At 28.9% G+C, this 12,874-nt stretch overlaps 1 protein-coding gene across 1 annotated transcript in view; it reads left to right on the top strand.

Annotated features, from left to right (window-relative positions):
* Nucleotides 1-12,874, top strand: part of LOC125877631 (uncharacterized) — a 306,889-nt gene that overhangs the window by 291,417 nt on the left and 2,598 nt on the right. The window contains exon 3 of the mRNA XM_049558863.1: nt 11,617-11,750. Coding sequence (XP_049414820.1) covers nt 11,617-11,750 — 134 coding nt within the window. The remainder of the gene's footprint in view (nt 1-11,616; nt 11,751-12,874) is intronic.

Raw genomic sequence — 12,874 nt, 5'->3', positions numbered from 1 at the left:
TTATATATATATTTATTTAAATTTATTTTTTTATATTTTTTTTTAGATGCAAATTGTTACTTTTAAATTTTTTTTATAAATGATTTCTTCAAACTTTTTCCTTCGGTTATTAGATTTAGATAAAATTTTATCAATTTAATGTTGAAAAATATTCTTTTTACTGAGGCAAACATTATATGAATTTTTAACATAATTCTATAAGTAAGACGTTTACAAATTTAAAATAAAGATGAGGGTTAGAACCATAGAATTCGATTCAAGAAATTGGGTCCACACTTTAATATACTTGTTGTAATGCTAGAAAAATTTAGAAGAAATAAGAAAAGCATTTGCACTTCACTTTGTTCAAATCTTTTCGACTTAATAATTCATAATTTTGACAGAGTAATTCTCTAACTTATCAAAAATTTGAAGAAGACGAAGAAGAAGAAGAGTACAAATGAGCTAAAAAGAATAAAATAATATAAGTATTAACGGAGAAAATATAAAGAGGCAGAACAATATTTACTTGACTTCTTCTCATTGAATGGAGTTAAAGAGAATAAATATATATCTTTTATCTAAATAATCAATTTTTAATTAAAAATTTAACACATAATTTATTTTTGATAAAAATTTGAGAACCCCAAAATTGGCGATCTAGGGCATATGCCTTATCTCTTAAAACATTAAGTCGGCGATTCAATGAAAAGTTAAATACTTTTATGCACCTACGTCATTCGGCTCGCGCGACTGCGAGGCCTGCTCTTGGGGCTTAAGAATATAATAATATTTTACGAGATAAGTTTGATCAGTAAGATTGTCTTTTGTGTTTGGCTATTTGGACCATATCAACAACTTAAGTTTGATTAGTAAGATTGGCTTTTGTGTTTGGCTATTTGGACCATATCAACAACTTCAACGGTTCATGCTTTCCTATAAAATTACATAATATGCCATTGGAAGATATCAATGAATATGATGGGATGAATTGAACTATTGACACATATGTATAGTGGTTGGCTGAGATCTCAAATTTTTCCAATGTTTTTTAAAAAACAAGATAAATGAAAATAATGATAAATTGAACTTTTTTTCAATGAGGTAAATATCCCATAAAAGCAAAATAATTATAAACATATACCTCTTTACATCATTAACTAATATTAAATCAGTATCATATATTGTATTAATATCATTAATGCTGATAATTTCGCTTAATCGATACTAAATCATTATATATATATATATATATATATATATATATATATATATATNTTGCTTTTGAGGCCAACAACAACCAACAACGTATGGAGCAAGTCTTCCATTTATGCAATCAATTTTATTTTTTTTGGGTGTGAGGCGAGCAAGATAGTTAAAAGATGAATAATGTTTTAAACTGTACAAGTATGAGGCAAGACGTTTTATGCAACGGAACGAGACATAAATCTCAATTCACAAGACATCTGACGGGGCATATATCTCATGTATATTCAATATTTGTAAGAAAATAAGTAAAGTAAAACTTTTCAATAATTTTGTAAATTTTATTTTAATATAAGAAAGGAAGGTTTCAATATGTTAGTTTTTTTATATTCGATCAAGGGCGGATGACTCTCTCAATTTCATTTGTGTCACATAGATTGAGACAACAAAAATAACATATATTGGGTCCATTTTAAATTATTTGTCTTATTTTTTTTTATATTTAAAAATTGCGTAAAAATACTATAAATCATGATAATTGACAACATAAAATATGTTTTGAAAAAAATACAAAAATATCACTGATTCTTGAAGTGAATCTATTGTAAAAATACTATAAATCATGATAATTGACAACATAAAATATTTACAAAATATTGTATGTGGGTAGTCTTATTATGCCTTAAATAGCGTCAAAGAAAATACAAGTTTGTGATAAAAAAACTTATTCTTTTATCCACGCAAACAATCGCTTCAAAAACTCGATTATTAGCCCCAAAACATACCATTTATATTATTGAGCCCGTGCATAGCACGGGCAACATTTTTATATTAATATAAGAAAGGAAGGTTTCAATATGTTAGTTTTTTTATATTCAATCAGGGGCGGGTTAATGTAATTGGAGGTTTAAAGTGAAAATTTAATTAGAGACCTAAACTATTAACAGATTTTATATATATTTATTTAAATTTATTTTTTTATATTTTTTTTAGATGCAAATTGTTACTTTTTTTTTTTTTTATATAAATGATTTCTTCAAACTTTTTCCTTTGGTTATTAGATTTAGGTAAAATTTTATCAATTTAATGTTGAAAAACATTTTTTTTACTGAGGCAAACATTATATGAATTTTTAACATAATTCTATAAGTAAGACGTTTACAAATTTTAAATAAAGATAAGGGTTAGAACCATAGAATTCGATTCAAGAAATTGGGTCCACACTTTAATATACTTGTTGTAATGCTAGAAAAATTTAGAAGAAATAAGAAAAGTATTTGTACTTCACTTTGTTCAAATCTTTTCGACTATTAATTTATAATTTTGACAGAGTAATTCTCTAACTTAATTAGGGGAAATAAGTAAATACCTCATAAAAGCAAAATAATTACAAACATATACCCCTTTATATCATCAACTAATTTCGTTTAACTAATATTAAATCAGTATCATATATTGTATTGATATCGTTAATGCTGATAATTTCGCTTAATCGATATTAAATCATTATTATATATATATATAGATATATATATATATATATATATTGTATCAGTATAAGGTTTATGTATTATGTCTATAACTTATACATGTATTAGTTATAGATGTAGGTCTCTAAATTGCAAATCAAATATCATATTAATTTTATACATAGTTCTAACCAACTACCAAACATGATATTATTTATGTAGGATCTAATACATGTACTAACCAAGTACCAAATGACCCCTATGCAAGTATTAATATAATATAGGGATTAGCTACGAGGGATTCTGTATATGATTTTATGCATGAATTAGTTATTCATGTATTAGTTATACGTGTATTAGTTATTCCATCTTTATCCACATAAAATAATACATAGATTCTCTCATATATAACTTATGCATGCATTAATTATATTGGGTTTAAATAGCAAACCAAACACAATATTAATTTTATACATAAATAATTTACTTTCTAATTAGCTACCGAACGTGATATTATTTAAGTAGAATTTAATACCTGCATAACTCACCTTCAAACCGCGTACCAAACGACCCCTAACTGTTTTGAATCCCTTGTGTACCATTTAATTAAAAAAAAAGTTACAAAAAGAAACAATTGGTGGGAAATTAGACGTTTACCCTTTTTATTATTATTGTTATTATTTTCAATAGATAGGTTTAAATTTTAAGTATGTTGTTAGCACACATGTTGTAAAGCTCCGTCCGCTAACTATTAATTTTTTGCTTAGGCTAAGTTGAAGGGAAAAAAATGACTATATAGTCGCACACGACCTAACTTCAATGGATTATATATATCTCCATATATACAATGAATTATATTATGAGTTGTATAGCAAATGAAAGTCCTTGTAATTTAAAACCAAGAAAGAAAGGACACATGACCATCGATATTATATATGGTGCATGTAAAGACATTTCTAAGTGGTGCAGGCAAGTCATCCTTGGCTACCAAATAAAACTCCTCTCATCATGCTAGGCCACTCTTTTATTCGAAGGTCGATAAAGTTATGATCGATAAAAACAATCAATCTTTCGGGATCGATGTTTTTACAATTTTTTAATAGTGAAAGTCTTGCATGAAAGAAAAGAATATGTCAAGGTAGCCAAGGAGACTGCCTGAAACCAACCATTAAAGGTAACCATTGTATTAATGGTATGTTAATTAAAAACCTTTTAAGTAATGGAGCAAGCAAGTCATGATCCTTGGCTACTAAACAAATTATGACTCTTTTCTTCATGTAAGACTACACTTTTCTTTAATTTTTGTTTGTGCTGAGTACTATATGGTATGTAAGACATGTATTTACAGTCACAATAAATTATTGAGATGATGTTACAAATTGCCAAGTTATCCATAGCAAAATAGTACTCCAATGGAGAACTAAAGCATCTATGGCAAAGTTACTTTATTGTCTTTGACTTTATTGGTCTTTTGATTTCTCAAATAGGAATAAGTTCTATTCATTTGTAAAGACACTTGCCCTCACCTTATCTTCAAGCAATTCTAATTAGAAGGAATGTATATCAAGCACATTGACCATGGAATAATTATATATGTATGGGAAGTTTTTATTTCCATTTCTTAGAAAGTACAAATTACTCAAAAATTTATTTTTTTATAACATTTGGTGTTTCAAATTTTATTGACCCGACTAATTCAGATTTTGTTACATAAGCCTATTGAAGGGGCAATTCTTATCAAGAGTACTATCTTTCTACATTCTCAAGGCTCAAACTCGAAACTGTTATTCTCTTGGCTCCTTCATTAGTTAATAATTAGTCCTCCACTCCATTCTGTTCCCTTTAGCCTCTAGTTATGACTTATTTGTTCTTACAGAATCTGATTCGAATCAAATCTTTGGAATAGCTAGAAAGAAATCAAAGTCCATGCCACTAAAAGAGGCATGAGTAATGACACAATTATTTGAAGGCATACACATATCATATGATTTTAATCCAAAATTATTTGGGCTCGATTTTAGAGTGTACATAAATTGCACGTTTTGTCCTTTAATAGGGTTGATTTTTAATTATTACCCTGTTGATTTTTTTTTCTTGTAGTAATTGAACGTATGCTTGCATAAGTTCTTTAGAAATTAAAGTTGTGCCTCGACATAATCTATGAATATTATGGAACGAAAATATAAATTTATACTCTATGAAAAAAGTAATTTATTGTGAGAAGTATATAAATTAAAGAGGAACACAAAATAGGGCAGAAGTGCAAATGACCTTTTAATTTATCAGTAGTATTTAGTATGCTCCATTTAATCATATTTATTCAATGGATATATACTAACCTAATTATAAAAATAAAAAAAGATTTACAAAATTGGTGGAATTACTGGGAATTTATGCACTAGTGAAGGGTACAATAGCTTAATAGTTTCTTGGAGGTTATTTTAGTTTGTACATTCTCAAAAATGGAAATAGAAGTTTCCTATCTAGGGATGGGATGATCGTGTCATTTGGATTGGATATGAAAATTTTGATTTGGATATTTGGTTTTATTACAATTTAAATAGAATTCAAATAAACTTTTAAGTTTGATTTGGATAATCAGTTTGAATATTTCGGATTTTCGATTATGACTTTTGTGCCTCTATGTCTGGCGATAACAATTAACAATATCAATTCACTTAATAGTTTGCTCCTTAAAATGTAAAACTTTCTAGTGTTAATAAGGATTTAGACTATCCTATCACGTATGTCGTGTAATTGAATATGGTCATAGGGTACTAATATATTGAATCTTTGATATGAATAAGGTTGTATATAAGATATAATTTTTTTGAATAATAAAAAATTTGTAGTATTTAATCCCATATCCAATCCAAAGTCTATAAAATTTAAAAATAAAATTGTCAAAAATTCGAATTTCAATTGGCCCAAACTATGCCCGCATATTCCTATCCACATAATTACTCCATGGTCAATTTGCTTGATATACTTTAGATCATTGGGCATATATATGGTGTTGGGAAACAATTAAATATCACAATAATAATATAACTTATTATTCAGCAAAATAACAATACTAAAAATTAGATAAATCTTTCAGTATGGTTCTATGGTATTGGGATGCAATACATTCCCACTAAGGATAAGAACTTATTCCAATGTGGGAAAATAGATAATGTAGCTAAGAAACCAAAAGTCAAAGCAATAAAGGAAAACATAAAGCTACTATATTTTTGAAAAAGATGCTTATTTCTCCATTTTTACTAATTTGTTGTGACTATAAATAGATGACTAACTTGCCTTATAGAAATCATCTCAATATATATATATATATATGAAAGAAGAGAGATCTTACATGAAGAGGAGAGTCATATTATTGTTTAGTAGCCAAGGATGACTTGCCTGCTTCAATATTACTTGAAAGGTTTTTAATTACACCATTATTAATACAATGGTCACCTTTTATTGGTTGGTTTCAGGCAGTCTCCTTGGCTACCTTGACATCCTCTCTTCTTTCATGCAAGATGTTCTCTTTCACCGCTTCTTCTGCTTCAATTTATGTGATAAACTTTCATTTTTTAGTCTGTTTCTAAGAGAATGACTATTGAATTCGAAAATAGTTAAGTTTACACTTATCATTTTACTCTAATGAGAAGTTTTTGTAACAACACAAATGTTACAACATGTTTAAGGCCACAAGTTTCAAAGGTTAACACTCTATAGTCATACAAATGTTGTAGACTTATAGAAGGGTTTAAGACCATTATAAATATCAAAAAAAATTATTTGTTTCTTAAATTTTGAACCAGGTCGTCAAACTATAATGGATGAAGTAATTTACAAAGGAGTCCAATGAGAAGAGAAGTCTAGCATGACGACAAAATATGGTGATATGCGGTCCGCATATAGCCATGACTTAGTGCACGAAAGACTTCATACATGTGTTTTGCATGTATTGATACGTGAGCCACATACAACTTTTTTCTTGAGCGTGTTTTTTTTGGAATTTAAAGTTATGTTTGCTTGTTTAAGTATATGCTTCATTTTTTTAAAATTAAAAAAAAAAAAAGGAAATTAAATGATTTGTTGATTAAAATAAGCATATTACTTGACTTATACATTCAAAATAGTATTTTCCCTATTTTGATTTGTTTGTCTTATTTTGACTTAACATGTAGTTTGAGAAAATCATAATGTTATAATGAAATATTGTTATAGCAATATTTGATCATATATTTATAATTTATTCTTCAACTAAAAACTTCTAAGTTGGATCGTTAAAATTAATTAATTTGGTTTAAAATTTTTCAACACCGCAAATTCATTCTTACAAAAACAAGAAAAGTATGTGATGGGCCGACCATCGATCTTCACATTAGCCAATTATACGACATTGATAATAAGTGATCTTTATTTTTTAGTTTCCGCTTGCTTTACTTGCATACTTTTAAATTCAAAGGAGAAAACTTGTTAGATTTGAAATTTTATATACGAGATAAGCAAGGTCAAAAATTTAAGATCATCCATCTCAACCGTTATTCTTATAAATCACCCAATTTTGCATGTATTATTTAAGATGTATTCAATTTTTTAAAAGTATTTAACTTAACTCAATACTAAAAGTTTCTTATAAATCCACCTCAACCGTATTCAATTCAAGATCATCCACCTCAACCATTAATGATACACACCCGTTGTCTCTCAGTTTGGGACCCATGGGGGACATATATGTCCATGCATCCATTGCAGTGTGCGATACGACCCTCGATATATAGTATCTTACTCGGCACACGATACATCCCTCGAAATATAGTATCCATCGCGGCGCGCGATACGTCCCTCAAAATAGTACATCCTATTATCACATAACACTTATCACAATCATGTCTCAGAATCAATGCAAATGACATGTTCACACAAATAATGATGAGATGACCATTTTAATATCAATGCACAATTCACCACAATACAACCGTGATACAACATCAACAATTAAACAATAAGCCTCTCAAACATCACACACCAACAATTAATCATATTATCTTTTTATTACCCTTTTTTCTATCATTAGAATTATTCAACATGGACAAATCAACCCATCACCAATTCTCATTACTCCCAAACATATACCACAAGGATATACACGAATTTCATACACTTAACAAGGGTTTAGAAATTCACTTGCCTCAGATAACCGAACAATCACTCCGGGACTTGAGCCCTCACTTTTCGTTGAGCTTCCAAACCAATGCAAGCTATCAAGTACATATTTACAATAAGATTTCGAAACTAACAACACCTATATTACTATAGGTTTAGCCTAGACCCAAAAGATCACTCAAATCTATAATCAAGTTCCTAAGTTTCAAGCTCTGTGTTAAGTTCCAATTTTATCGGATGTCATAATTCGAATGGTATTTATATGATACGATAAATCTAATATTTAATTATCTATCTCAATATGTCAAAACTCAACTCATAATGTGATAATAATAGGAAATTAAACCAAATTACCAAGGAAAGAACACCACCTCTGAACCTAAGAATACATATGTCCTTACTGTATCTCCAATTCTAATTCCTAATTGTTAACCACACATAGTGTAGCAATCATTACCTATCAATTTTTTCATTAAAGTTAGTCACACAATTTTTCAGGACCCACGTTGAACAACTACCAATTAATGACAAATATTTTGTCTTTTCTCTTTTTCAATGTTCAACAATACACATCAAATTATCTATAATCAAATCACCCAACTAGTCACTCACCGATTACCCACTAACAAACTGATTTCAAAATTATCCCAATTTACAACCAATCACGTGGTTTGTTATTTAACTTTTAAGAACCAAATTGACAATCATTACTTATCATTATACATATATCCAACTACATACTCCATATAACATTGTTATATAAATACATATGTGTGCAGCAATTAAGGAAAGCCTAGAGCAATTAAAGCAGGCAGAAATTGAATAAATATAGGCTAAATGGCATAGGAACTTAAATAAATTATCACTTTAGCCCATTAACTGTCGATTAAGTCATTTATCTACAATTATCCATCAATTAATTAACTTACGTTAAACGAATAGTTCAAAATTTCCAAAAATGACCTCCTGGGTCATTACATACTAGTTTATGCTACACTCTGTTTGGATGGTTGTTACTTATTGTTTCATAATGTATCGTATTGTATTGTATTGTGTTATATTGTATCTACTGTATTGTTCTTATGAATACAGTGTTTGGATAGATTGTATCGTTCTCCATCGTTACATAATGTCACATATCCAGAATTTGAATGATAAACCTATAAGAAAAATAGTGTACGGGATCGAATTATTATGAAAAATGTAAGGTAATGATAAAATAGAAATACTAAATAATAAGTAAAGACAAAATGAACAGAAATTATTAAGGTAACGACGCGATCACATCAAATCGGTCGTTACATAAAATCAGTCTTTTCATTGTTATCTAACAATGAATTTTAAACGAAACGATACGATACAATATAATTAAAACACAATCAAAACAAACATTGTATTTAAACTAACAATACAATACTATAGGTAACAACATCCAAACAAGGTGTAAAACAGTGAAAAATTTCATAAAATATTTCGAGAAACATCGTTATTTATCACATCCCGCCTACAGAACTACCCCTTTGTAGTTTACTTGCCCCAACAAAACGATCCTAACAATACAATACTATGGGTAGCAACCCTCTAAGCAATTACGGGTAACAACCATCCAAACAAGGTGTAAGACGGTGAAAAATCTCATAAAATATTTTGAGAAATTAACATCCTTATTTATCTCATTCCGCCTACAAAATTACCTCTTTGTATTTTACTTGCCCCAAACCAAGGGCGGTTCAACATAATCGGGGGCCTAAAGCGAAATTTCAATTTGAGGCCTAAAATATAAACAAACTTCGTATATGTATTTATTCAAATTTTACTTTTCTTACACTATTTAGATGAAATTTAATATTATTTTTTCAGTTATTAATTTTAGGTAAGATTTTATCAGTTCAACATTGAAATACATCCTTTCAGTGAGACAATTATTATATGAATTGTTAACATAATTCTATAAGTAATAAGTTGACAAATATTAAATAAACATAAGAGTAGAATCATAGAATCTCAAGAAATTGATGACTTGGTATACCCCATTTTAATATGCTTGTCGTAATGCTTGAAACTAAAATTTAAAAACAAATAAAAAAGAATTCGTAATACACTTTGTTCAATACTTTTCACTATTAATTCTTATTTAACAAAGTACAAAAGATGTTAAAGTGGGTGAAATAATATATTTTTTAAAAGATTATACTTTTTATCATAAATAATCAATTTTTTCTATAAAAATTTAACACATAATTTATTCTTAAAAAAAAAATTGAGGCCTCAGGGCATCTCCAACCCTACACTCTATTTTACTCTCCAATTATAGAGTTCTCTATTTTTTCAGACAACCAACTCCAACCCAATTCTCTATTTTACTCTCTAAAAATGAATCTTTTTTTCTCTCCTCAATATTATATTATTATTTCTATTTCATTCTTATTTTCTTATTTCATAGTATAAATCATTTATTTCTTTTTTCCAATAATTATTTTATATAAGTTTCATGTGATACAAAATTTTATTTTTTTATTTAATATAAAATTTTATTTTATTCTAACGTGACGGTCCTGTAAAAATTGCAAAACGTGATTGTAAAACTCCAAATGCACGTTCAACATCTTTTCGGCATGATTCTTGTTTCATCGCGAATTAATTACTATGTTATGTATTGTATTTTATCTTGCATTTAAATTATTATGTTATGTATTGCATTGTTATCTTGTATTTTAATTATCATATTATGTGTTGTATTTTTAAATTAAATTTTTCATCTTATCATTTTAATTTTGTGTATTCTTTATAGTGAAAATTAATAATAAAATCAAATTATATTATCGACGAAAATTAAAAATAAATAAAATACTATTAATTCGGGATGAAAGTAGTATATATTAAATAATATATTTTTTAAAATATTATATTACATTTAAAAGAAGTATGAATAATAGATATTTAATTAATGACATTATATGTAAAATAATATGTTAATTAGAAAGTAATAGAAATAATAATAAAATATTTAAAAAGTGAAATAGAGAGTGTGAATTGTAATTCTCCAAATTTGGAGAACTACTATTCGCCTCTCTAAATATGAAGAATAGAGGGTGATATAGAGTTGGGTTTGAGTGTCCACTCTCTATTTTACTCTCCAAATATAGAGAATGGAGAGTAAAATAGAGGTGGGTTGGAGATGGTCTAAGCAGTGGCGAATTTACAGCCAAAAAATAGGACACCCGTGGTCTCTTCGTATAATTAGATATTTTATATGTATATTTTTAAAGATTTTGTATAATATTATATTCTTGCACCCGTACTACAAGAAGTCTAAATGGTCCACATGGTTAGATGTTGAGCTTTTGACCTTGAGAATTAAGGATCAATTCTCACTTCAATACATTTTACTTTGTGCACCCATGTTCGAAAAATCTTAGATTCGCCTCTGGGTCTAAGGCATAAGCCTTATTTTACAAAGCGTAGAGTCGCCCCTACCCCAAACAAAACGACAAAATTTGTAACCACCCCCCCCCAAACAAAAACCCTCCTATTTTCCCCAAGTTTTCTTTTTTCCTTCNCCCCTCCCCCAAAAAAAAACACCCCACCCCCGGTAATGTGGGGACAGTACACTCAAAGCCAACCCTAACCCAGAAAACTCTCCCTCATCTCTCTTCCAAATCTTTCAACTTTAACTCTTTTCAAAATTGTTTTTGTTTCACTTTAACTCTTTTCAAAATTGTTTTTGTTTCACTTTAACTCTCTTTCTTGTTTCTCTTTTTCTTTTAAAAAAAAGGAAATTTTGGGGTTTTTTTTTTTTTAGGGGAAATAGAGGTGAAAAGTTTCAGCTCTGAAGTAGCAGCTTTTGGGAAAATAGTGGTGAACTCTGTTCTTGAAGCTGTTGTTGCTGAGACCTTTTTGGTTACTCAGAGATCTGTTGCTTCTCTGCTCATGGTGGTATAAATAAAACACTTTTACCCTTTTGTTTTCTTGTACAGTTTTTATTTTTATGTTGTAGGGTTTAGTTTTCTTGCTCTTTTTTTGCTTCTGTTGTGTGGGTTTTGTATTCGAGTCCAACCCCACTGAACAAAATATGTTCTTGTTATTTGGGGTTAGTTTTTTTTTGTTCTTTATAGAGTAATTGAGGTTTTATAGTTGATAATTTAGCTGTTTCATTTGAATTTCTAGTTTTATGTGTTTGTTATTGTGTTCTTGAAGTTGTGTATATGGACTGTGTTCTTTTTTTAAGTAACTGTTTACTGGAGAATTCAGTTTGTTTCTTCATTGTTAATGTTTGTTATGCTACTGTGTTATTCTTCATTGTTTTTAGCATGGATTCTTTGTTACTGTATTTGCTTTACTTGTCTTTTTCTGTTGATATGTTTTACATGAGGGGAGGATCTATTACAAATAGTGTCTCTACCTTCACGAGGTAGTAATGATTAGGCTATTACACTGTGGTTTTCAGACCTTTACCTTCTAGAGTTAGTTAATTAGTTTTAGAAAACTTTTACTCATACACTAAGTATAGTCAGATCTTGTCGAGGGTCTATTGGAAGCTGTCTCTCTATCTCCAAGGTGCAAGGGTAAGGTATGTGTACAGTATACCCTTCACAGACCTTACAATGTGGGATTACACTAGGTATGTTGTAGTTGTACTTAATCGTCAGATCTTCTAACCTTTTTGACTCAGTGTTGCGAAAGGCGGTCGCCAATGGTATGGTGAGAGGCGAGGCGACCCTTCATCGCCTATTAAGCTTTGTGGCACTGCCATCTTCAAAAGGCGACAAAGGCGTGACCTTTTGTATTTTCTTAAAAAAAGAATGCGACCAATTTAGGATTTCTAAAGTTAAAAGGGTAATTTTAGGGTTTTCTTTCCAAATTTTCACAATTGCACTTTTAGACTGCGATTGTGACTCCAACTAGTCCACTCGACTAGATTTCTTCGGTGACTCCAAAGTCCAACTAATACACATTTCTTCTTCTTTTCTTCTTCAGATTTTTTCTTCCTTTGTTTCTTTTTCCTTCTTCACACTTCAGAGTTATATCTATCTCTGTTTTTTTTTCTCACTATTTTGACT

Source organism: Solanum stenotomum, chromosome 9 (genome assembly GCF_019186545.1).
Source record: "Solanum stenotomum isolate F172 chromosome 9, ASM1918654v1, whole genome shotgun sequence".
Lineage (NCBI taxonomy): Eukaryota > Viridiplantae > Streptophyta > Magnoliopsida > Solanales > Solanaceae > Solanum > Solanum stenotomum.
Note: the sequence above shows the minus strand (reverse complement) of the source record. Positions and strands in the feature narration are given on the sequence as shown.